Below are 26486 nucleotides of genomic sequence, written 5' to 3'. Positions count from 1 at the left end.
GAACACGGCGCAGGTGAAGGGGGCTCAGTGCGGAAGTACAGCGGGAAGGCCTCCATGCCGCCATCCAGGCCTGGTGCTGTGACCGCCCCCGCCTTGCCGGTCCTCACCCCCAGCAAAGGCTCCTTTAGGGTAGACTCCTGCCTCTGTGGCTTCACTCTCTCACTCTTTCCTTTCCTGAGCACATGTCACCTCGTCCCTGTCATGTTCCAGGCTTCATCAGTGAAGACCACCCTCCAGAATGGGGCTGGGCCGCGTCCGGTCGGCTGAAGGCCGTTGAGAAAGCAGACAGACGCCCTCCGAGGAGGCGGGAGCTGTGCACCCAGAATGCCCTCAGACTCAAGCTGCAGCGTCAGCTCTTCTCGGTCTCCAGCCCGCTGACCCACCTGCAGATTTGGGACCTGCCAGCCTCGAAAATCACATCACCTGATTCCTAAGAATGAATCTCTGTCCATAAATATGCATACCCTGCTGGGTCTGTTTGTCTAGAGAACCCAAGTTAATATACACTTTCTACTTGGGTGGCTCTAGAGGAAGAGAATCTTAAGGGCGAGTTTATGGATTTGCTCTGGGATTTCAGGTAAGGTTCCTGAATCTGATTCGATGGAAATGCTCTGATGATTCCATTTCCAATAGTGAAGAAGCTCTGGCATGGTGATGGGCAAGCATGATGTACAGAACAGCCGACTGGGGCCCCAGTCATATCTGTGTAAGAGGCAATTTCTGGATGATCATGCATTTGATCCTCTGGGACATTTCTGTCAAACTATCAAGCATAATGAGGTTGGCCGGTGGCTCCTAATGGTGCTGGACAATGTGGGGAACACACGATGCGATCAGGGATCAGTGATCCTGGCTCACACGCTGCGTAAGTGACTGGGAGTGTCTATATTTGCACCGTCCTGCTGACTCCATGAGTTCCAGACTTTACCCTTCAGAACTGTGAGGACAAATTTCTGTTGTTTTGGTGGTGGCTTAGTCACTAAGTCGAGTCCGACTCTTGTGATCCCATGGACTTTAGCTCACCAGGCTCCTCTGTCCATGGAATTTCCCAGGCAAGAATACTGGAGTGGGTTGCCATTTCCTTCTCCATTGTTTTAAGGCACCCAATTGGTAGCACTTTGTTATGACATCCAGAGAACCGAATGGAATCCAAATATGTGGGATGCTCTAGCTGACAAACAGGAATTGTTTCCGTATTTTAATTACTATATAACTTACATACACCAAACACACCAAATGTGTTTGGCAATTGCAGCACACGCTTTGATCACCTATAATAGGATGAGAATGTGTCTATCACCCCACATCTCCCTCCGGCCGGTTTTCCAGGCAGTCACCGCCAGCTGGCTCAGTGGCAGCCTCTGTCTGACGTCAGTCACCACACTGTGGGGTGCCATGTCCGAGCGCAGGGAAGACCACTCTGCGTTTCATTACCCACACAAAGTGAACAGGTCAGGACCCCAGAGTGAGAACTGTGCTGCTCATTTCGTTCTTACTGTAAAACTATGAATCTAGAAGGGATTCCCCGCTGTCTCAGTGATAAAGAATCCCCTGCCAAGCAGGAGACCTGGGTTCGATCCCTGGGTTGGAAAGATCCCCTGGAGAAGGAAATGGCTACCCACTCCAGTATCCTTGCCTGGAGAATCCCATGGACAGAGGAGCCTGGTGGGCTGCAGTCGTGGGGTCACAGAGAGTCGGACAGGAATAAACAGCAACAGTATATCCAGAAACAAAGAACTAAAGAGCAATGACAGGAAACAAGACTCACCACTTCAACTCGCAAATTTTTAATGAGTCTTTTAAGTAACTTTAAATTACAATGGGAAAAAATCAGACTACTTCAAAGTGTGTGGTGTTTTGAACATTCTTTGGCATTGCCCTTCTTTGGGGTTGGAATGAAAACTGACATTTTCGAGGCATGTGGCCACTGCTGAGTTTTCCAGATTTGATGGCATATTGATGCAGCACTTTAACAGCATCATCTTTTAGGAGTTTAAATAGCTCAGCTGGAATTCCATCACCTCGTCTATCTTTGTTGGCAGCAATGCTTCCTAAGGCCCACTTGACTTCACACTCCAGGATGTCTGGCTCTACGTGAGTGACCACACCATTATGGCTATCCAGGTCACCCCTTCTTACTCTTCTCCTTCTGTTAGGTCCTTGCCATGTCTGTCCTTTTTTGTGCTCGTTTTTGCATGAAATGTTCTCTTTCGAAATGAGTGACAATGCAGACCCTGGCTATAAAGGTCCCAGAGACAGAATTTATGCTCTCCTCAAATGGAAAGTTGAAACCATATGCTTTTCTTAGAAACAAGTATCATTCAATATAAATGACCCTGGTAACCAAGCACCCTACTCAAGAAGGGTGCTAAAAAAAATAAAGTTAAAGGAACAAATAAGCATAAAATCAAAACCACATGAAAGGTTTTCCAAGAAAATATAAATGATCAAAATTGACTTGAGGTGGAAAACTTGAATAAATTACAACAGAAGGAATTGTAACCTAGAAGGAAATAGAAAAGCTCATCAAATATTTACCACCATACATCATACAAGCAAATACAAAGTCCAAGATTATTCAAATATCTCTGAGCCTAAAAAATAATGAAGAGTCCTCAGTTCAGTCTACTAGACTGTCTAGGACTTTCCTGGTGGCTCAGACAGTGAAGAATCTGCCTGCGATGCGGGAGACCTGGCTTTGATTCCTGGGTCGGGAAGACCCCCTGGAGAAGGGAATGGCAACCCACTCCAGTGTTCTTGCCTGGAGAATCCCGTGGACAGAGAAGCCTGGCGGGCTACAGTCCGTGGGGTCACAAAGAGTTGGACAGGACTGAGCAAATAACACTTTCACTTTCAGACTATATAGATCACAATAACAATCTTACTGGGACGATTCCAAAAGGGGACCACAAGTCAATCTTACTGGTGGATATGATATGAATAATAAATCAGTATGCTGAAATAATATACCAGGGCCAAGTACAATTTACTTCAGGTTTGTGAGGACAATTAAATTCAAAAATAATCTTTGGAATTCACTTATATTAATGATATGAGAGAGAGAGAGAGAAATTATATATCACAGTAGATTTACAAAACAACTTGACAAAACTCAAAATCCGGTCCCAGGTTGGGCGGGGGGAGCCTGCAGTTAAGGAATTCTAAATTTAATAAAGAGAAGTTACCTTGAAACAACAACAAACTCTGGTTCCTATGATGAATCACCACTAACACCCCAGTTACAGTAAGAAATATAAGAAGGATGCTCCCCCGACCTGCACCCCGCAGGGAAGTCCCAGAGTTTCCCCACAGCAAAGTCTTGTGGGTGACAGTCTGGTTGAAAGCAGTCTGAGGCGGTTGTTCTGAATCACAGTTTTATCTAAGAGCACGGGAAGGTACATTTTGCACATCGGAGCAGGGCAGACCCTTGGGACAACGTCCGTCAAGGTATGTTGCTTCATCACTAAGTTGTGTCTGACTTGTTTGTGCCCCGCGGACTGAAGCCCGCCAGGCTCCTCTGACCATGGGATTTACCAGGCAAGAGTACTAGAGTGGGTTGCCATTTCTTTCTCCTGGAGATCTTCTTGACGCAGGGATCAAACATGTGTCTCCTACATTGGTGGGTGGATTCTTTACCCTTGTGCCACCTAAGAAGCCCACTTCAAGGTACCAGAATAATGGAAGGAAAGAGGGAAAAGGAAACCACGATAAAAATGAAGGAAATGGTGAAGCTCAGATTTTTTTTTTTTAATCTCAAGAGAGGATTTGTTCATCAAGCTATTTTTTAAATTAATTAATTTATCTGGCTGCCCTAGCTTTTAGCGGTGACACATAGGATCTTTGTTCTTCATTGCAGCGTGAAGGATCTAGTTCCCTGACCAAGGATTGAACCCAGGACTCTTGCATTGGGCTCATGGAGTCTTAGCCACTAACACCACCAGGGAAGTCCCCACTGAGCTATTTTTGATAAAAGACTCTTCTGTGCTATAGTCCGTGAATTCTTTCATGCTTGAGAAGGGACGGACATGCACACAGTGAGGACACCACGCAAGGATGAAGGCAAAGGTGGGGGTGGGGGGCGGTTCAACATCTGCAATCCAAGGAACCCCAAAGATCAGCAGTAAAACACTAGAAGCCAGGGAGAGGAATGGAGCAGAACTTGATTGATGGCCTCAGAGGGAACCAACCCACCCAGCCAACACCTCGATCTCAGAGGTCTAGCTTCCCAAGGTGATGAAACAATCCCGCTGTTGTTTAAGCAACAGCAAAGCGGAGGGGGATCCTTGAAGGATAGGGAGTCTTCCTCTCTTTTAGAATTTGTTAATCTATCTATTTATGGCTGTGCTAGGACGCTGTTGCTGCGCGGGGTTTTCTTTACTTGTGTTGGTCGGGGATTACTCTCTAGTTACGGGTGCGCAGGCCTCTCATTGCTGTGACTTCTCGTGGCACGCCGGCTCTACACGCGCGGGCTCTGTGCGCGCGGGCTCTATGTGCGCGGCCGGCTCCGTGCGCGCGGGCTCTACGCGCGGCGGGTTCTATGTGCGCGCGGGCTCTATGTGCGCGGCGGGCTCTACACGCGCGGGCTCTATGTGCGCGCGGGCTCTACGCGCGGCGGGTTCTATGTGCGCGCGGGCTCTATGTGCGCGGCGGGCTCTGTGCGCGCGGGCTCTATGTGCGCGGCGGGCTCTGTGCGCGCGGGCTCTGTGCGCGCGGGCTTCAGGGGCCGAGGCACGTGGGCTCAGTACTTGTGGCACACGGGCTTAGTCGCTCTGCTGCCCTTGGGATCTTCCCGGGTCAGGGATCGAACCCGAGTCTCCCGCGTTGGCAGGCAGATTCTTTGCCACTGAACCACCCGGGAAGCCCTGGGGAGTATTTCTTCAACAGTCTCTGTTCGGTGTTGGTCTGGACGTCCTGCGAGAACTAGGAAAAGGGGAGAGGGGCGGGGCGGGGCGGGGCCTGATGCGCCGGAGCTTGGAGCGGCGGCGCAGAGCGCCCCTGCAGACCTCTTGGCTTTCCCGCGCGGCACCGCCTACCGCCGCGCCTCCGCCTCCTCCTCGGCCCCGCCGCCGGCTTCCTCCTCCCCAGACTGCCTGCAGCCCGCGCGCCAGCCGGCTCCGTTATGGCGGCCCGCAGTCCCAGCGTGGTGATTAGCGATGATGAACCAGGTTATGACCTAGATTTATTTTGTATACCCAATCATTATGCTGAGGATTTGGAGAGGGTGTTTATTCCTCATGGACTAATTATGGACAGGAGCGAACGACTGGCTCGGGATGTAATGAAGGAGATGGGTGGCCATCACATCGTGGCCCTCTGCGTGCTCAAGGGGGGCTATAAGTTCTTTGCCGACCTGTTGGATTACATCAAAGCGCTGAACAGAAATAGTGACAAATCCATTCCTATGACTGTAGATTTTATCAGACTGAAGAGCTACTGTAACGACCAGTCAACAGGCGAGATAAAAGTAATTGGTGGGGAAAAAAAAAAAAAAAGTAATTGGTGGAGATGATCTCTCAACTTTAACTGGAAAGAATGTCTTGATTGTTGAAGACATAATTGACACTGGGAAGACAATGCAAACTTTGCTTTCCTTGGTCAAGAAGCATAAACCAAAGATGGCCAAGGTTGCGAGCTTGCTGGTGAAAAGGACCCCTCGAAGTGTTGGATATAGACCAGACTTTGTTGGATTTGAAATTCCAGATAAGTTTGTTGTGGGATATGCCCTTGACGATAATGAATACTTCAGGGACTTGAATCATGTGTGTGTCATTAGCGAAACTGGAAAAGCAAAATACAAAGCCTAAGTTGAGAGTTCGAGTTGAGTTTGGAAATACCTGGTGTCCCATTGAAATCACCAGTGACATGATCCGATGTTCTCGTTCTGTGGCCAACTGCTTAGTAGAGCTTATTGCATGTATCTCCTAAGAATTTGATCTGTTTTGTATTTTAGAAATGTCAGTTGCTGCATTCCCGAACTCTTCATTTGCGCTATGAGCCTAAAGACTATCAGTTCCCTTTGGGTAGATTGTTGTTTGACTTGTGAATGAAATATCTCTTAAACCACACCACTATTGACTGAAAATATGGAAATTGTAAGAAACATTTAAAGAGAAGAATATATTAGTTTTTTAATTGGTATTTTAATTTTTATATATTCAGGAAAGAACAGAAGTGATTGAATATTGTTAACTATACCACTGTGTGTTTAGAAAAGTAGCAAGCAGTCAGTTTTGTATCCATGACAGCACTTAGAGGTATTGTTATGTCAGAGAAACCGTATGTCCTGGAACTTTTTTAGTAGGTTTCAGTAGTATTAACTATATTTTCTTGCTTGTTCAGATTATTTCTGGTGAATCTTTGTCAACAGTTCCTTTTCAATACAGGTCAGTAAGTTCCAAAAACCTACCACTTTTTCAATTCTTCAGTGTAAAAATCCTTCAAATAAAAGCTGTCTCTTTAAAGGAAAAAAAAAAGAACTAGGAAAAGGAAAAAGGAGGAGCAAAAGAAAAATAAACACTTGTGGGGAGTAAAATAAAGAATAACAGCAAGTACAATAGTAACTTAGAGATAAGTCGACTTAGTGTGAGTAAACTTAGGCTTATACACAGACACACAGACACACACACAGACACACACACACCCCGGAATCAACAGGTCAGGGACAATGAATAAACAGTTCAATCTGTTTATCACCAACTGGCTGGCGGGAGATGTCACCAAAGTGAACATAGAGCTCCTTACGTGATTCTGATCTCAGGGACACTCTGTTGTGTTCACACACCTCCTAGGAAACCAACCAGCGTGAGGACTAATGGTGCTGAACACGCTCTTGGACTAAAAGGCAGCAAATCCAGAAATGAACAAGTGAAGGACTGCACCACAGTGAAACCACACCACACCCCCCAAAATGGGGGAAAATCACTCTTCTGAATACCTTTGGGTCAAAGGAGGAAATAAAACCAGCCTGGTCAGAGATGTGAACCCTGGACACAGAAGCTTCGAGAGGTGGCCCAGGACACCAAGCCCTTTCCCGTGGGGTGATGACGTGGTCACCCCACAGGAGGTGCCGCTGCCTAGGGAGGCCTTGGTGGAGGCGACACTGCGGGACCACCCAGAGATGGTACAGACCACCTGGGTGGATGTCCTGTGCAGAGAGGTGTGTGGAATCCAAGGAAGAGCGGCTTGGGGGCTGCGCAAATCCCAGCATTCCTGTCGGAGGACATCTGCGGAACAGCTGACCTGAGGACACATTTATACCAACTTGTTGCCAAACGGAGGAAACCAAGAAGCGGGAGTAAGAAGCAGCTCAGGGCCACGTGCCCTAAATGAGCCAGTCTTGCAGCACCGAGATCCAGATGGAGCGGACTGGTCTTCCTGTTTATCATGACCCTGAGAGCTGGCCAGGCATCAGAAAGGAGTGAAAAGAGAAAGTCAACAGGACTACTAGAAGAAATAAATAAAAGTATTATTATTTTTATTATTATTAACCACTGATGTGATGATCTGCCTCGAAAATTCAAGAGAATCAATTAGAAGAAAGCCTGCTAAGACTCATAAAAGATTCAAATAATATAACCGGATGCATGATACAGACACCGTATAATCATGAGTAGCTTTCTCACACACTGCACACCAGTAATAACTAACTGACAGATGTGATAGCAAGCAGGGACCAGCAAATTATGGCATGTGGACTAAATGTATCCCACTGCCTGTTTTTAGAAATAAATTTTAATTTGAACACAGTGGCTCTCATTTATTTATGTACTTATGGATGCCTTTGCACTGAGTGCAGAGTTAAATTAGTTATGACAGGGGCTGAATGGCCCATAAGCCCTAAAACATTCACTATTTGGCCCTTCAGAGCAAAAGCTTGCTGATCCTGGCAATAGGAATAAAACCATTCACCAAAAGGAACAAAACCACTTACCATTCACCATAGCCATAAAAACCATTAAATGCCTAGAAATGAAACTTACTAACCATGGGCAATATATATAAAAGAAAATTAGGAGGTTCTGCCTTGAGTAGTGGATGAGTAGTTCATAGACAACTCACCTTCTTGGACATGATAACTATAAACTTTGGCCAAAATATACATTTTTTACAAAACTACCTGAAGCCTTTAAAAAGTGATGAAAAGTGAAGATTTGGAAGGAAAATCTTCACTTGGAAAAAGAGATAACAGTTGGAGAGATTCCTTTACTTACAGCTGTTAGACCAAAGCCACAAGCCCATCAGCAAAATACAGCTAAAACTCAATAAAGAAAAAAATTCACATCTTACTTGTTTGAAGAACAAGGAGACAAATCTGGGCTGACCACAGCAGCTGGAAACTACAAGGGAAAATACCAGAAATGAGAGAGCCAGAGAGAAGGAGCCCTGAATTCTGTGTGTAACCTCAGCCCGAGTCTTTGGCTGATCTGTGAACAGGTCATGTGTAGGGTAGACGTCACACCACCAAGCTGACTCTACAAGAGTAATCAAAGAATTGAGCTGTGGCCCACCCACCACAGAGGAGAGAGAGCCGGAAATTTGGAGACACCCAAGTTCCTACCTCCTACAACAAAAGAGTTAACCTTTTGCTAAGGACTCTAAAAGAAACTCACTCCACAATAAATGATCACGATGTCTAGGAGACAATGAAGAATGAGTAGACACATGAAGAAACAGGAAATGTATCTTTCTGAGTGGATGGGTGGATGAGGCATGAATAGACAGATGGATGACATATGTGAGTGGTACAATCACAGTACACAGCAAAACGTTAATGGTAGTATTTAGGCGATAGCTATGTGAATATTCACTGTACAATTTCTTACAATTTTTTGTATGCTTAAAATTTTTCAAAATAAAATGTTGAGAAAAACAGATTTTAAAAACCTTGAAGTCTTTAAAGATTTTTAAATTTTTAAAAAAAGATTTGGAAGACATTTATGGGGAAACCTACGAAATCATTGAAAGATATTAAAGAAGACCTAAATTAATGGAGAGGTTTGTTCTTAGTTGGGGATATCCCAATTATTGAAAAGATATCAAATATCTTCAACATAATTCTGATTTTTAAAAAAACCCAGAAGGCTCCTTTGTGCAATTTGACAAAAGAGTTTAAAATTTAGATGGAAATGCAACAGGCCAAAAGCAGCCAAGATATTCTTGAGAAACCAGGTGGGAAGACTTGCCCAATCACATACCAACATCTACCTATAAACCTAGAGTGACTAAGATGATGTGTTTTTGACGTAAGGACAGGCAAACAGACCAATGACACACAGACTAGAGAGCCCCCCAAAACCCGGGCACATACACACACTTGATACCATGTGACCAGTGATACTGCAAATCAGTAGGGAAGAGAGCTTTTCAACAAGTAGTGCTCAGATAATGATTACCCAGAGGAAGAAAAGTTAAAATGGGCCCTTACATCAAGATCACACACAAGTCAATTCCAGTAGATTAAGGACCTAGGTCTTTAGTCTTAGGTCTTCCCTGGTGGCTCAGCTGGTAAAGGGTTTGCCTGCAATGCGGGAGGCCTGGGTTCGATCCCTGGGTTGGGAAGATCCCCTGGAGAAGGGAAAGGCTACCCGCTCCAGTTTTCTGGCCTGGAGAATTCCATCATGGGGTCTCAAAGAGTCGGACACTGAGTGACTTTCACTTTCACTTTCACTTTCAAAGACCTAAGTAGGAGGCAAGAACATAAAAGCTTTTGGAGAATAACTAGAAGGCTATTTGGATGATTTCAAAGCAGGGGATGATTTCTCAAATTTACCTACATTAAAAGAGTTGAAATGGCAACCTAAACACTGGAAGAAGCTATTTTTAACATGTGTCTACTAAAAGTGCTAACATCCAAAATACTAACAGACAGCTACAGATCAATAAGAAAAAGACAGACAGCCCAAAGCGGCAAGCTACCAACACAAGCAAACCAAACCCGGAGGTGGTTTCAGGCTGGGTCTCTCTCACTGTCAGACAGCATGGTGAACTAGGCTTTCAGGAGTCCCTGACATTTAGGGAATTCCCCGGTGGTCCTGAAGTTAGGACTCCAAACGTTCCCTGCCAAGGAATTGGAGTCAAGCCCTGATGGGGAGCTAAGATCCTGCAAACAGCAAAGTACAGCACTGCCCCCCCCCAAAAAAAAAAATTAGTTAAAAAAAAAAAAAAAGAGTTGCTCTGCTCAGGGTTGTGTGGCAGCCTGGATGGGAGGAGGGTCTGGGGGGGGGGGGCGGGGAAACGGATACATGTGTGTGTACCGCCGAGTCCCTTCCTTTTCACCTGAAACTACAACATCGTTAATCTGCTATACCCCAGACGAAATAAAAAATTTAAATAAAGTTTGGGGGGAAACAAGAAACTGCAAAACAAAGAGTTCCTTAAATTTATGCATTCACTTTTAATTTAATTTTTTAATTAGTTTTTTTTAATGTATTGATTTATTTTTGACTGCACTGGGTCTTCCTTGTGGCACACAGACTCTTCCTTGCGGCATGTGGTCTTTGGGTCTTTCTCTAGTTGCAGCAAGTAGGGGCTCCTCCTTTAGGTGGCTTCTCTTGTTAGCTCTAGAGCTGGCTCTAGCTGGCTCTAGAGCCCCAGCTCAGCAGTCGTGGCCCCACAAACATGTGGGATCTTAGCTTCTGGATCAGGGATCCAACTTGTGTCCGCAGCATTGGCAGGCAGCCTCTTAACCACTGGGTGGGTACCCAGGAAGTCCCTTCCTTAAATTTAAATGTGAACAGTTTGGAGAGTCCCTGGGCATCAGGCACTGAGGTGCGTACTGATGGACAGAAAGATGAAGACATCTTGACCTCCACGCTTAGGATCTCACCTTATAATGGGCAAGACCAAAGGGTAAGGTAGGCAGAAAGGCAGACACAGCCAAAGGAATACCCTCAGTGCTTTATGCAAATACAGTCGTTTCTGTTGTTGTTTTGTCAGAGGGAGGAGCAATTCCCTTCAACGACTGGAGGAAGAGAGAACCAAAGACAGTGTCCTAGGAAGCTGACCTTGTCAAGCCCTTGGAGGAGGAGTCACATTGGAAGAGAAGGCGGGATGAGGCGGGAATGAAGACTGCAGGGCTGGCTTTGTTCCCTCCAGAAGAGGAAATAAGGCGATGGCATCACCCGGCCAGCAAACCTTTGGCCAATCCCTTACCAAGACGGTAGAAGCGCTGACACGCGCGCGGCCTGACACCCACGGCCCTCCTCGGCGGTAGCTCTCATCGGTTCCGAATCTCCGCGTGGTTCTTGGGCACGGCCACGTAGCGCAGCCTGCGGAGTAAGGGCGGCCTCCGCAGCATCCGCTCGTCCCACAGGTACTCGGGGGACAGCACCTTGCTGGGCTTGTGCGACAGCAGGTACCGGTTCAGGTGGCTCTCGTCATGCCACACGGCCTCGATGCCCCGGGCCCGGTCGGCCGTCATGGCCTGGTGGCAGGCCGTGGTGAGCCGGTAAACCTCGGGGACCGACCCCCCAAAAAAGCCTCCCGCGTAGTAAAAGTCACCCTCGTCTCTCGGGATGTAGGCTCGGGACGAGGGCCGGCGCTCGTAGGTGAAGGACTGGCGGTCGGCTGCGTAGAAACCAGGGTGCAGGGTCCCGAAGAGCGGCGCCAGGATCTCCACGCCCACGTGGTCGCTGAACTTCATGGCCACGTCCAGGCACACCAGGTAATCCACCTCGCGCAGGAAGCGCTGCCGGGAGAAGTTGCTGATCATCTCCATCCGGTGCATGGAGACGTCCTGCCAGCGCCTGTAGCTCCCCACCTGGAGCACCACCAGCCGCCTCCCGGCCTGCAGGGCGATGCGCGGCACGTCCGCCGGCCGGTCGGTGAAGATGTAGTACGTGACCTTGTGTCCCGCCATGAAGTACTGCTCCGCCGTCTCCAGGAAGAGCCGCAGGAAGACCACGTACCTAAAGCCCGCAGGAAGGAGGTGGGAGTGAACAGAACCAAAAGGCCGCCAGAAGAGCCCACTGGGGCGAAAACGGCTTATGAAACCTTAGCCATACCTTGAGGACGTTACCCTAAGTGAAATAAACCAACCACAAAAAGTCAAGTACTCTGGATTCCACTTAGATGAGGAACCCAGAATAGGCAACGTCTTAGACACAGAAATAGAATGGCGGTAGCCAGACACCGGGGGAATGGGGAACCTGGAGCCATTAAACCGTGTTTAATGGGCACAGAAACTTTAGTTTTGCAAGGTGAGAACCGTTCTGGGGAGGGGCAGTGGTGATGGTCGTACCACATCTTGAGTCTGTAACACTGCTGAAGTGTACACTTAACAATAGTTAAGATGGTAAATTTTATATTATGTGCATTTTGTGAGTTATTATGTGAGTTGTGTGTGCTCAGTTGTGTCTTGACTCTTTGCAACCCCATGGACTGTAGCCCACCAGGCTTCTCTGTCCATGGAATCTTCCAGGTGAGAATACTGGAGTGGGTTGCCATTTCCTCTTCCAAGGGATCTTCTCAATCCAGGGATCAAACCCAAGTCTCTCGAGGCTCCTGCTCTTGAGGCTCCATTGATAAGTGGATTCTCTATCACTGCATCGCCTGGGAAGCCCTATGTGCATTTTACCAAAATTAAAAATCAGGAACAAACCCACAGCCATTCCACTAGCTAAACATAACAGTATCAGACCCTGACTGGCTAGTGAGAGGAGGGGTTCAGATTACTTGGTGTTGAGCAAATATTCACAACCATAAGATATTTGATTAATCCACAAGTTTGGCAAAAATTCAAATGATTGATAGTATCCAAATGACAGATGTCTCCCAGCTCAGGACCATCCAATGGCTTCTTGTTTTTTTTTTTTTTTAATTGAGATATAGTTGATTTACAATATTATATTAGTTTCAAGAGTACAAAATAGTCATTCCAAATTTATATAGATTATACTCCTTTTAAAGGTAGTGTAAAATATTGGCTGTAAAATTGGATCATAAAGAAGGCTCAGCACCGAAAAAGAACTGATGCTTACAGATTGTGGTGCTGGAGAAGACTCTTGAGAGTTCCTTGGACAGCAAGGAGATCAAACCAATCAATCCTAAAGGAAATCAACTCTGAATATTCATTGGAAGGACTGATGCTGAAGCTCCAATACTTTGGCCACCTGACATGAAGAGCTGACTCATTGGAAAAGACCCTGATGCTGGGAAAGACTGAAAGCAGGAGGAGAAGGGCATCACTGACTCAATGGACGTGAGTTTGAGCAATCTCTAGGAGACAGTGGAGGACAGGGAAGCCTGGTGTGCTGCAGTCCACGAGGTCACAAAGAATCGGGCAAGACTTAGCAACTGAAGAACAACAACACTCCCTGTGGTGTTCAATATAAAATAAAGCAAACAGATGAATATAACACAACAGAGGCAGACTCACAGATTCACACAACAAACGTGCTTCCAGTGGGGAGAGTGGCGAGGGGAAGGGAAAAACAGGGGCAGGGGCTAAGAGCTACAAACCACTAGGTATAAATAAATGGCTTCTAAGGCGTCCCTGGTGCTCCAGTGGTTAAAAATCTTCCTTCCAATGAAGGGCCCACGGGCTTGATCCCTGCCTGGGGAGCTAAGATTCCACACGCCACTCAGCCCGAGCCCTCTGGAGCCCACCCACCAAAGCAAGGAGCCTGCGTGCCTCAACCAGGGCCTGACACAGCCAAACAAATAAATATTTTTCAAAAAATACCATGGGGCTTTTAAAAAATAAATTAAATAAATGGCTTCTTGTCTTTAAAAAAAGGCAATTCAAGATCCTGCAATGGTCTACCAGGCCCTACAAGATCTGGTCTGATTTGTCTTCTTCTCTCTCCTCCATCCTCTGTAGGGCAGGCCAGCTCCTTGATGTTCCTGACACATTCCATCCATCCTCCTCCAGGCCTCTGCACCTTCTCCTGCCTGGGATCCTTCCCCTGCAGAGTTCACCCTAGAGGGGCATTCCCTCCTCTGACTAATGCCCAGACTGGACGTGCCCCAGGGCTCATTCTTCTGGCACTTACACCAGTACAACCAAAGGTAAAACTCCAGCAGGCCGTGCCCTTGAACATGCCCATCTGACCATGCGCAAATTACAGCTCAGGAAAAAGAAGCAGTGGTGGAATATTACTCAGCCATAAAAAGGAATGCATTTGAGTCAGTTCTAATGAGGTGGAGGAACCTAGAGCCTATTATACAGAATGAAGCAAGTCAGAAAGAGAAAGATAAATATCGTGTTCTAACGCATACATACAGAATCTAGAAAAATGGTACTGAAAAATTTATTTACAGGACAGCAGTAGAGAAACAGACCTAGAGAATAGACTTATGGACATGGGGAGAGGGGAGGAGAGGGTGAGATGTATGGAAAGAGTAATGTGGAAACTTACATTCCCATATGGAAAATAGAGAGCCAACGGGAATTTGCTCTATGTCTCAGGAAACTCAAACAGGGGCTCTGGGTCAACCTAGAGGGGTGGGGTGGGGAGGGAGACGGGAGGGAGGCTCAAAAGGGAGGGGACAGATGTATACCAATGGCTGATTCATGTTGAGGTTTGACAGAAAACAACAAAATTCTGTAAAGCAATTATCCTTCAAGTAAAAAATAAATAAAAATAAAGTAAATAAAAAGGAGCAAATAAACATGAAAACAGATTACTCTCTATCCCCTTGCCCAAGCTCAGTTATTTTCTAGAGCTCATATTGTCATCTGACATATTTTTTTACACTCACACAATCTTTTTTTAAATATGCATGTATATGGTTGCTCCAGGTCTTGATGCAGCACACAGGATATTCACCACCTCATACGGATCTTAGTTGCAGCACGTGGGGAAATCGAATATTGACACACAGAAGAATGAAAACAGACCCCTGTCTTACACTACTCAGAAAGATTAACTTGAAATGGATTGAAGACTGACATGTAAGACCGAGACCATAAGATACTTAGTAGAAAAAAAAAAAAGAAAAAAAAAAAAAAGATACTTAGTAGAAAACAGTGGGGAAGCTCTTGCACGTTGATCTTTGCAGTGACTTATTGGACATGACACCTCAACCACAAAAAAATAAACGAGTGCTGCTACATCAAACTGGAAAGCTTCTGCAGAGCAAGAGAAACGATCAGCGGAATGAAAAGCTGACCTAGAAGATGGGAGAAGATAGCTGCACGCAGCTGGCCTCCCAGGGTGACAGACTGGGGCAGTGGGGCACCAGGGTCTGCGCTGTGGTGGGGTTGAGCCCCTGGCACAGTGGCTGGTACTGGAAGTGGTGAAGTGAGCTGCCCATCTCTAAAAGGTGGACAGTGACCTCTGGGGTGATGACTCTCAGCTGTGGGACTGCTATTTTGAGCAGGGGTTCCCAGGTGGCACCAGTGGTAAAGAACCTGCCTGCCGATGCAGGAGAAATAAGAGACCTGCGTTTGATCCCTGGGTGGGGAAGATCCCCTGGAGGAGGAAATGGCAGCCCACTCCAGTATTCTTGCCTGGAGAACCCCATGGACAGAGGAGCCTGGCAGGCTACCGTCCAGAGGCTCAGAAAGAGTCGGGCACATCTGCAGTGACTTAGCTCACATGTACACATGTCACTGTGTGCTATCTCGGTGCATGTTTATAGAGATATCGATGACTGCCTAGTGACCCCTGCACAACCCAACCCACACTCACCTACGCCCAAAGTCACCGGAGCCTCTGCACCCCCACCCACCCTGTGAGCTGAGCGCCCTGCCCTGCAGCTCAGGCCGGCTCCCGGCTCACCCTGGGTGAGCGTCCGTCACTCACTTTTTAATGGCAAACACAGTCAGCCCAATGGTGGTGTTTCTGAATTGCGCATCCAAGATGGCAGAGTCGAAGGTCCCGTCCCAGATGATGGGAGCAAACCAGGGGGTCATGACCAGCACGTCCACTCTCCTGGGGAGAGGAGTCACAGCATGTGAGAGCAGGTCACAGGGATGTGGGCCACAGAGAAGGATTTGTCCAAAGCTGCACAGCCCGTGAGCTGCAGAGCTAGGAGCAGACAGGACTCCGGACTCCCAACCCAGTGCTTTTGGCGGCATAAGCTCAGCACCCAGGACTCAACACTTCCATCCCTTCACTGCCCTCACTCAGAGTATCTCCTGAGTCCCAGCCATATGCTGGACCCCTGAGGCGTCCTTTTATGAGGCCCCTGTTTGCAGCAGGAGCGCAGTCTTGAGGGAGGGCAAGCGCTAAGCCCTCCCTCAGCACGCGGGAGCTGACATTTGGTCTCTGGCACAGCCCTCCCTTTACCTGGTACTAGGCTTCTAGGACCCTTGGGAGGTCCTGGATTGTAGGAGCATCTTTTGTTCTGATGAGGTGACTCTGGGTGGGCTTGAGCGGAGGTCAGGATGGGGGCTGGTCACCAGAAAGACCAAGCCAGGATTAGAAACTTGGAACTTAGAACTTTCTGCCTCACATCCCTTCCTCCTGGGAAGGCAGTGGGGCTGAAGGTCAAGTTAACAATCAGTCACGCCAGGGAGATGAAGCCTCCATAAATATCCCTTCACCGTGGGGTTCAGAGTGCTTCCGGGTTGGTGAACACAGGGAGGTACTGGGAGGGAGGTGCTTGGGCGCTCCGTCCCTTCCCCATCCTGCCCTATTTACCTCTTCATCTGACTGTCCCTGAGCTGCATCCTTTATAACAAGCCAGGGATCTAGTAAGTACACTGTCTTCTTGAGTTCTGGGAGCATCCCAGCAAACCATCAAACCCAAGGACCGGGTGGTGAGAAATGATTTACAGCCCGTTGGTCAGAAGCACAGATGACAACCTGGAAACTGCGACTAGGGTCTGAGTAGGGCAGGCTGCGGGGCTGACCGTCCACCTGCGGCGTCTGTGCTGACTGCAGGGAGTGTCAGAATCACCTGGTGTGGATAACCCACACGCTTGCTGTGAGTAGACGGAACGAGGTTTGCTTTCAGAGACAGAGCTGAGTTTCAAGCCCCCTCCCCTCACAGGGGCTCTTTGTGTCCTGTGATCTCTGCCCTTTCTCCATTCTCCAGCCGGCACGGACCCCTCTCACCTCCCCCTGACTCTATTTCACGAGTGTTCATTCACTCGTTCATCACCCTGCCAGGGCCCACCAAAAAAGTTCATGCCAACCTGCCCCTCCAGATGTGTGCTGACCCCTGGAAATGTATGCCACTAAAAATTGTCTGGGAGTCACAGAAAAGTAAAAGGAACCAGGCAAAATGACTGTTAATATGATAGACTTGGTTCAACTCAACATATCCAAAATATTATCATTTCAGTATGTAATTCATGTATTTATTGAAGTATAGTCAACTGACAATGCTGTGTTAGCTTCAAGTGTACGACAAAGTGGGTCAGTTACTCATCTATACACAGGTATTCTTTCTCAAGTTCTTTTCCCATATAGGATATTACAAGGTATTGAGTAGAGTCCCTGGGCTCTTCAGTGGGTCCTCGTTGTTTATCTATTTCATATACAGTAGTGTGTCTATGTTAATCCCAAGCTCCTAGCATGCTTTTCATGTACTAAGTGTTTGGCGTCCACAGTGCGCCTCACACTGACAGCACAGCTCATTCTAGAGCGGTCCTGTTTCAAGTGTTCAAAGCCACACGTGGATGGCGGCTCTGGAAATTCAAGGAGGTGTGTGTGTGGGCTTCAGAAATGACAGCGAGCACCTCCAGGGCCCCTGGCAGGGACGTGGCAGGATGTGACAGAGGCCACACAGCTTGCATCCTGACCTGTGCCTCTGCAGCTGAGGGGCCTCAAGCAACCTCCTTCACTTCTCTGAGCCTCAGTTTCCCTGCCCATAAAACGGGGCTGATCGAAGTGGTCTCCAGGCAACTTCGTGTCCTGAAGCTCGGGGATCCAGTGCCTCACTGACAGGCGGCCAGCACTCTCTCTCGGGCAGCGGGAGCAGTGTGGGCACAGCAAGGAGACCCGGATTAGGAGACAGGCGCTGGTGTGCGGGGGCGAGTTGGGACCATCAGCCCTCAGACATTCACACTCATGGAAAGGCCTCAGGCAGAACCCAGTCCAGACCCCAGCTTCCTTACCCGAGAAGAACCTAGAGAAGTTTCCATGCCTGGGGTGGACCTCTGGTGACCACAAATTAGAGGCACCTTCCATCGGTCCTTCAACGTGTACCAAACCCACTGAAAACTAGCCCAGCCTCCCATAGAACGGACAGAGAGGAAGGCAAAAGGGCAAAAGAAAGACTGGAACCAGGGAGTGAGCGAGAGAAAGGCAACCACAGGGTAGGTGGTGGCAGGGAACCCACCGGTCGCAGCCACGGCAGAAACTCGTCTACTTACGAGGGCTTGAGCAGCTGGGCCTTGGGGTAAAGCAACCTGCGGACAAGACATGCGTGTGAGCAGACACTCGCATCACCAACGCCAGAGCTGCCAGGAGGTGGCACTCAGTCACAGGGGCTTCCTGCCTTCCATCCTCCCATCTTCCTTCATCCAGCTACCTCCCACCCCCTCCCCCAGCCCAGGGATGCCAGGGGCTTCCCCAGGGATAAACCGACAGATAAACTGATGGGGTAGAAATGCGACGACGGGCTAGGAGACTCTTTCCTGTCTCATGCTCGGCTGAGGTTAGAGACCCTCCTGTGCTTTGTAAGTCCTCCTTGTGGTCTAACTCGTTATGACGAGGGTCTTCGTGTCCTGCTTTATTCAGGAGTGGGAAGCACAGGGGTGGCCTCTCCCGCCCTGTCCACCGGCGGCATCCCACCTGGAGCCACCTCATCGCCCCCCTCCGCTCTCCTGCTGGCTCCTTCACCCTCTCTGCCCTCCCTGGCAACCCTGTCAGTTTTCAACAGAGCTGAGAGCTCAGAAGCTACAGCTAGTCTACCCCGGGTAAGACCGCTGAGCTGGGACAGCCGAGAGACCGAGGTCACGGGGGGCTCACCCGTGACCTCACCATCTGACGCCTGCTCCCCCGCTCCCATCCTCTTCTGCCCCTCGGTACCCTCCTTCCCGCTTCCCCTGCTCCTCCCCTCCTGGTAAATCTCACAATCAGGCTCGAAGGGGCGTGAGGGGGACAGTGGAGCGGGGAGACAGCACGCTGCCTTGCTGGGAAACAGGCTCAAAGACGTGGCCTCCAGTACCTGGGGACTTCAGGTATCCTGCAGGTGTTCCAGTGGCCGCCACCTTCACTGAGGGAGGAAAACGGGGCGCTCAGAGCTGATGGCTCTGGGAGAAGCACTGCTGTGCGCGCGCCGGGGCTCCCGAGGGCCGCCCCGTTACAGCCCCTGCTGAGGAGAGCTCCCCGTGGCTGCAGAGCTCGGCCGCGTGGCCAGGTGCGGGGCCGGGGGCGGGAAGCTGGGCGAAGACACCTCGGACACGACGGCCGTGTCCGGGCGCCTGGTGCCCAGTCTGCCCGAAGCGATGCCACGCCCGAAGGTGACAGACCAGCCTGGGGAGAGCCCGCTCCGGAGGGGTGAGCCATGGACGCCCAGGCCCGCCCTGCGATCCGAAGCGAAGCTCTGGCAACGGCCCCCTCAGCCCTGGGAGCCCAGCTGCCGGCCTACCTGGACTCCTCCAGCAGCATCCTCTGCCCAACCACGCCGTTTTCATCCTGGCTGCTGAGGGGACAGGCTCCCAGTCACTTCAGGAAAAAGGAGCGCCTTGCTAACTAAGCGCCCCTTTAAGAGAGGAGGGGGCTAACTAGGCAAAGACTAGGACTGCGTCCACTTCCCACAGCCCGGCCCTCCCTGCTAGCCCCGCCGCTTGCTATCAGTCCCGCCCTTTTATGTCAGCCCCACCCTCTCCACAAAGCCCCGCCCCTCACACCAGCCCCGCCCCTCATCAGCCCCGCCCCTTTATGTCAGCCCCGCCCTCCCCACAAAGCCCCGCCCTCTCTGCCAGCCCAGCCCAACAACCCCGCCCCTCACACCAGCTCCGCCCTCCTCACCAGCCCCGCCGTCCTCACCAGCCCCGCCCCTCACACCAGCCCCGCCCCTCACACCAGCCCCGCCCTACTCACCAGCCCCTCCCCTCACACCAGCCCCGCCCTCCTCATCAGCCCTGCCCCTTCCCACCAGGCCTATCCCCTCCCCACCAATGAAGCTCGGAGGGGCCGGCCGTCCCAGTCCGGAAGAGCAAGCAAAGTCTCCAGCTGCTGGCAAGGCTCAGGAATGCCAACTTTTGTGGATAAAAAGGAGGTGAAAGTCATTACCTCAGAGGCAGGCTCTCCCGTTGGCCCTGCAGGTGGTGGGCCTCAGGGCTGCTGAGACAGGAAAGCCCAGTCAACTCAGCCCGTTCATCCACCCTTCTACCCAGCGAGGATTTGCTGGGCCCCAAGGCCTGAACAGGGGAGGAAGCTGGGCCGGACTTGACTTCGAGGTCCTGCCTTGCGGGCTCCTTCAGGAGGCGGTCAGGAGCGCTCACCTTATCTGTGGTCGGTCAGCCAGAGACTGACGATCGCGGAAGAATTAGCTCTGGGAGGAAAAATGAGCCTTTTCCCGTCTGGGTGCTAATGGGGTCAGAGGGCATCTTGTCCCGGACTGGCCACTGGGGATGGCTTTACATGGAATCAACACTGGTCACTGGACTATAAAGAAAGCTGAGCACCAAAGAATTGATGCTTTGAACTGTGGTGTTGGAGAAGACTCTTGAGAGTCCCTTGAACTGCAAGGAGATCCAACGAGTCCATCCCAAATGAGAGCAGTCCTGGGTGTTCATTGGAAGGACTGATGCTGAAGCTGAAACTCCAATACTTTGGCCACCTGATGTGAAGAACTGACACATTTGAAAAGACCCTGATGCTGGGAAAGATTGAGGGCAGGAGGAGACGGGGATGACAGAGGATGAGATGGCTGGATGGCATCACCAACTCAATGGACATGGGTTTGGGTAGACTCCGGCAGTTGGTGATGGACAGGGAGGCCTGGCATGCTGCAGTCCATGGGGTCGCAGAGTGGGACATGACTGAGCAACTGAACTGAACTGAACTGAACACTGGTCACTACTCATCCCCAAACCCGGGCCTGGAGCTGTCGCCAGCCATAAAGGGGTCCTCTCCAACAGAAAACAGGATTCTGTCTTTGTAGTTGTTTAGGTTTGAGAAAACATGGTAGAGAGAGGAACTTGGAATCAGCCGGGAACTGAGTGCCTCTTTCATTATAACGACCTCCATTTCACTGCACATTCTATTTTTATTTCTGTTCTAGATCTTTCTAGAAGGAATCACCTTGACTCCAAAGACCCATCCATTACCTTTGAGACTCTTCTGTCTGTCTTCTGGGGATCAGGCTGAACACGTTGCTGGGGGAACAAAAGAATGTGGGGTTGAGTCCTCACCAGACAGAGGAGAGCGGGCAGGGTGCTTTCAAGGCTGAGACTTCAGCACAGCATGCTGACCGTTTGGTCTCTGGCTCCTGAGAAAATAGAGGTGGGGCCCGAGCGGAGCCAGTGGGACATCTCACACGGGTGGAAGGAGAGAATGGGGTGCACAGGCAGATCCCCCTGGTGGCGCCCTAATCCTCCCTTCCCCCATTCCACCCTATTTTTACTCCATGTCATCACCCTAACTAATAACTTGAGAAATATCAACAACCTCAGATATGCAGATGACACCTCCCTTATGGCAGAAAGCAAAGAACTAAAGAGCCTCTTGATGAAAGTGAAAGAGAAGAGTGAAAAAGCTGGCTTAAAACTCAACATTCATAAAATGAAGATCATGGCATCTGGCTCCATCACTTCATGGCAAGTTGATGGGGAAACAATGGAAACAGTGAGAGACTTTTTCTTGGGCTCTAAAATCACTGCAGATGGTGACTGCAGCCATGAAATTAACAGACGCTTGCTCCTTGGAAGAAAAACTGTGACAAACCTCGACAGCATATTCAAAAGCAGAGACATTACTTTGCCAACGAAGGTCCGTCTACTCAAAGCTATGGTTTTTTCCAGTAGTTGGGTATGGATGTGAGAGTTGGACCATAAAGAAAGCTAAGCGTTGAAGAATGGTTGCTTTTGAACTGTGGTGTTGGAGAAGAATTTTGAGAGTCCCTTGGACAGCAAGGAGACCAAACCAGTCCATCCTAAAGGAAATCAGTCCCGAATATTCTTTGGAAGGAATGATGCTGAAGCTGAAGCTCCAATACTTTGGCCACCTGATGCAAAGAACTGACTCATTTGAAAAGACCCTGATGCTGGGAAAGACTGAAGGTGGGAGGAGAAGGGGACGACAGGATGAGATGGTTGGATGGCATCACCGACTCGATAGACTTGAGTCTGAGCAAGCTCCGGGAGTTGGTGATGGACAGGGAAGCCTGGCGTGCTGCAGTCCATGGGGTTGCAAAGAGTTGAACACAACTGAGTGACTGAACTGAACTGAATAGCTTGTAAGTGCTCATGGCCTTGCTCTCTGTGGATAGGGGACCCCAGCATCAGAATCATCTGGGGAATTGTTTTTAGAGGCAAATCCAGACTTCCTGAATCCAGACCTGAGCAGTTAGGAGGGGTGTGTGTGTGTGTGTGGCAGGGGTGTGTATGTGTGGCAGTCTCCATTTTTAGCAGGTTCTCTAAGTGATCTGCATACACCCTAAAGTTGAGAGCCAGCCTCCTTTCTGTTTTACAGTGACCCTGCCACGTAGAGCACCACGCAGCTTGTGGGGACCTTAGTTCCTTAACCAGGGATTGAACCTGCGCCCCTTGCGTTGGAAGTCTGGAGTCTTAACCACTGGAGTGCCAGGGATGCCCCTGGGAGCTTTTGAAGCTTGCTGGAAAGTGTTCATATTCAAACCAGGATTGAATTTTAAATTATATGCAAACAAAAAATGTAAAAATTCTACATCCATAAAAAATTATGAAAGGAATCTCTGAGGCAAAGTCCAATCTTTTAAAAACTGTGCTGTAGAAGAAAACTTATTTCAGAAGTCAGATGACTCTTTTCAGTCAATCAGTATCAGTTCAGTCACTCAGTCGTGTCCGACTCTTTGCGACCCCGTGGACTGCAGCATGTCAGGCCTTCCGTCCATCACCAATTCTTGAAGCTTACTCAAACTCATGTCCATTGAATCAGTGATGCCATCCAACCATCTCATTCTCTGTCGTCCCCTTCTCCTCCCGCCTTCAGTCTTCCCCGGCATCAGGGTCTTTTCTAGTGAGTCAGTTCTTGGAATCAGGTGGCCAAAGTATTGGAGTTTCAGTTTCAGCATCAGTCCTTCCAATGAATAGTCAGGACTGATTTCTTTTAGGATGGACTGGTTGGATCTCCTTGCAGTCCAAGGGACTCTCAAGAGTCTTCTCCAACACCACAGTTCAAGATGACTCTTTTGGATGTCAATATTTATCAGGTTTGTTTTTTCTTTTTTTTAAATAAAAGACAAGATAAAACCTGCCAAAAATGAGGGGGAGGGGAGAAGATGAAATGAAATTTAAACACAAGATGAATTTCTCCAATGACTCAGCAGGCAAAGAATCCGCCTGCAATGCAGGAGGCACAGTAGACTTGGGTTTGATCCCTCCCCTGGAGGAGGAAATGGCAACCCACTCCAGTACTCTTGCCTGGGAAATCCCACAGACAGAAGAGCTGGACAGTCTACAGTCCATGGGTCGCAAAGAGTCAGACACAACTGAAAACAAACACGAATAATATAGAAGAGGAGGCTGCTAGATGAAGAATCCAAAAAGGCTGCATAAAGATAAAGAGGAGCAGTCGGGGACTTCTGTGGCAGTCCTGTGGTTAGGACTCAGAGCTTCCACTAAAGGGACTTGAGTTCAATCTCTTGTCGGGGAAATAAGATCCAGTTTGGCCAAAAACAACAAAAAAGAAGAGAGGTCAGACCCCAGACTCAACAGGCTGCCAGACCTGGGCACTTTATGGTAACAGGGGGAGTCCAGTGGGAATGAGCCATTTCAGACCTGAGTCACAGCAGGAAGCGGCAAGACATGGCCACGGGTGTCTCCAGACTCTTGAAGGCACGACCGGAATGTGCCACACGGCTCTCCCAGAATCACCTCCCTGGGGCCTTGTGTTATAAGGAAGACTATTCTTATGCAATTCCAGCCCTTGTTCTGGATGGGGAAACAGTGGCTGACTTTATATTTGGGGGCTCCAAAATCACTGCAGATGGTGATTGCAGTCATGAAATTAAAAGACGCTTACTCCTTGGAATAAAAGTTATGACCAACCTAAACAGCATATTAAAAAGCAGAGACATTACTTTGCCAACAAAGGTCCATCAAGTCAAGGCTATGGTTTTTCCAGTGGTCATGTCTGGATGTGAGAGGTGGACTATAAAGAAAGCTGAGCACTGAAGAATTGATGCTTTTGAACTGTGGTGTTGGAGAAGACTCTTGAGAGTCCCTTGGACTGCAAGGAGATCCAACCAGTTCATCCGAAAGGAAATCAGTCCTGAATATTCGTTTGAAGGACTGAGGTTGAAGCTGAAACTCCAATATTTTGACCACCTGATTTGAAGACCTGACTCATTTGAAAAGACCCTGATGTTGGGAAAGATTGAAGGCAGAAGGAGAAGGGACGACAGAGGATGAGATGGTCAGATGGCATCACTGACTCAATGGACATGAGTTTGGGTGAACTCCAGGAGTTGGTGATGGACAGGGAGGCCTGGCGTGCTGCAGTTCGTGGGGTCGCAGAGAGTCGGACACGACTGAGCGACTGAACTGAGCGCTTGTTCTAAGAATGAGATATGAGGACAGGCTGCTTGCAGAGAACTGGGCGCTCCTGCTGAGGGAAGATCAGATGGAGGCTTGGTCACCTGCCAGTCGCGCTGCGGGACCAGCATGGCCCTGAGACCCACAGCACGACAGAGGCGGCTCTGAGATGGAGATGGGTGCCCAGGGGGGCACTGCAGCAGTTCAGGAGGGGCCCTGTGCATGCCAACAGCCCCCATGCAAGGAACGTCACACCCTTCCAGACCCTGCACCAGATGTGTATGCGATGAGCTTGTTTTGTTGCTCAGTCAAGACTTGTTCCAGGAAGCCCCAGTAAGTCCAACGCTGGCAGACCAAGGAGGAGTGGTCTCCCTCCCAAGAGCGCCAGGAAATCCTGTACCCACTCCTGTGACAGCTGGTCACCCGTAACTTCCTGGCACCTGTCTACTCCTCCTAATAGACCTGACATCCTTCAGAACGGGGAGCTGTCCCCCCATGGACACTGGCATCCCAGTGCCCTCCAAACCACCAGGCTCAAAGCCGGTGCTCAGTAAATACTCACGGAGGTGAACGTGTGGGTGTGTCCCACTGCGTGTGCGTTCCGTTTTCCAAAGCCTGCAATGCCAAGGCCATCAGCCCTAGGACTGGATGCTCATTCTAGAAGACACTTTCCCTGAGGGACCTGGAAACCCTGGTTTGGAGTCTGGTGGAGGGGCTGGCACCCTGGCCTTGCCACTTCCCACCTTATGACGTTGGTCTCATTCCTTCACCTCTGGAGCCTCCTTTCCTGGGGTACAAAATGGGAATAGTAATGCCTGTCCTGGGCTTTCCTGGTGGCTCAGTGGTGAAGAATCCGCCTGCCAATGCAGGAGACTCAGGTTTGATCCCTGGGTCAGGAAGATCCCCTGGAGAAGGGAATGGCAACCCACTCCAGTATTCTTGCCTGGAGAATCCCATGGACTGGGGAGGCTGGTGGGCTACAGTTCGTGGGGTCACAAAGGCGTCGGAGATGACTGACTAAACAACAACAATAATGATTATCTTACAGGTTGGGGAGAGAGTCTAGAACATCCACCATGTGTTCCCCTCAAGGCATCACACGGAATACACACCCCACAAATGGAGGCTCTTTTTAACACATTTCTTTGCAAAAGTCATCAGTGACAAAGCGTACAGCTCTAACAACTAACAGCTAAATGCATATGCAATCTGCAATCTGAAATAGTAAATAAACATTTGGCACCCACTACACCACTGAGTCTAGGGTTAATTGCACCCTCTTGTGGAATAAGAACCGAGTACTGAGAAAGTATGACGAGCTTCTTTGAAGGGAATACAGTTTTAGAGCTGCCAGGTTTGTTTTAAAACATAAAATAGCGTATTACAATGCAGTGAAAAGGTATCATCTGTTCTCCATAAATCTATGCAATTGAGATGCGAGCCCCATGCACGCCTGCGTGCTCAGTCACTCCAGTCGCGTCCGACTCTTTGTGAACACGTGGACCGTAGCCCTCCAGGCTCCTCTGCCCGTGGGGTTCTCCAGGCAAGAGTCCTGGAGTGGGTTGCCATGCCCTCCTCCAGGGGATCTTCCTGACCCAGGGGTGGAAACTGCATCTCTCACGTCTCCTGCTTTGGGAGGCAGGTTCTATACTGTGAGTGCCACCGGGGAAGCCCTGTGAGCCCCGTATGTGGATGTAACTGGTGTTTCTAAAAAGCCGTAAGCACCGCCTTCTGCAGCCCTCCCCATCCAGTCACGTTTACTCACCTCCCGGGTGAGCCTGCCACCCACAGTTACATTAACGCCTGTACATCCCCTGGGAGCAGGGGACCTGTGTCTCAGCACAGTGGGAATCTGACGTCATCACAGCGGCTCTGGTCATCGGTCATAAGTCCCCAGCTCCACAGGGCC

The 26486-nt window shown here is 49.4% G+C and overlaps 2 protein-coding genes across 10 annotated transcripts in view; one reads left to right on the top strand and one right to left on the bottom strand.

Annotated features, from left to right (window-relative positions):
* The first annotated feature begins 4989 nt into the window (after positions 1–4989).
* Positions 4990–6476, top strand: LOC136163654 (hypoxanthine-guanine phosphoribosyltransferase-like). Its single transcript, XM_065928143.1, has 2 exons — positions 4990–5471; positions 5506–6476. The coding sequence occupies exons 1-2, from the start codon at positions 5120–5122 to the stop codon at positions 5802–5804; spliced, it is 651 nt and encodes a 216-aa protein (XP_065784215.1). The 5' UTR covers positions 4990–5119; the 3' UTR covers positions 5805–6476.
* Positions 6477–10375: 3899 nt separating this feature from the next.
* ABO (ABO, alpha 1-3-N-acetylgalactosaminyltransferase and alpha 1-3-galactosyltransferase) overlaps positions 10376–26486 on the bottom strand; it is a 29726-nt gene continuing 13615 nt past the window's right edge. For 2 of the 9 annotated variants that reach the window (XM_065928122.1, XM_065928118.1), the window contains exons 3-9: positions 21173–21220; positions 20133–20183; positions 19486–19539; positions 19063–19110; positions 18266–18301; positions 15747–15875; positions 10376–11906 (exon numbers count right to left, since the gene is read on the bottom strand). In XM_065928122.1, coding sequence (XP_065784194.1) covers positions 11216–11906; positions 15747–15875; positions 18266–18301; positions 19063–19110; positions 19486–19539; positions 20133–20183; positions 21173–21220 — 1057 coding nt within the window. In that variant the 3' untranslated portion in view covers positions 10376–11215. Of the gene's footprint in view, positions 11907–15746; positions 15876–18265; positions 18302–19062; positions 19111–19485; positions 19540–20132; positions 21221–26486 lie in introns of all 9 variants that reach the window. The other 7 variants (XM_065928124.1, XM_065928123.1, XM_065928120.1 and 4 more) reach the window with 6 other exon arrangements.

This window comes from Muntiacus reevesi, chromosome 3, assembly GCF_963930625.1.
Source record: "Muntiacus reevesi chromosome 3, mMunRee1.1, whole genome shotgun sequence".
Classification (NCBI taxonomy): Eukaryota; Metazoa; Chordata; class Mammalia; order Artiodactyla; family Cervidae; genus Muntiacus; species Muntiacus reevesi.
The sequence above is the reverse complement of the archived record's forward strand: the minus strand, read 5'-3'. Positions and strand labels throughout refer to the sequence as shown.

What these genes read in the sequence shown, in the direction of transcription:
- LOC136163654 (XM_065928143.1), top strand. Translation starts at nt 5,120, where the DNA reads ATGGCGGCCCGCAGTCCCAGCGTGGTGATTAGCGATGATGAACCAGGT. An exon ending in AGGCGAGATAAAAGTAATTG is followed by an intron (nt 5,472 to 5,505) that starts GTGGGGAAAAAA and finishes TAATTGGTGGAG; the next exon opens with ATGATCTCTCAACTTTAACT.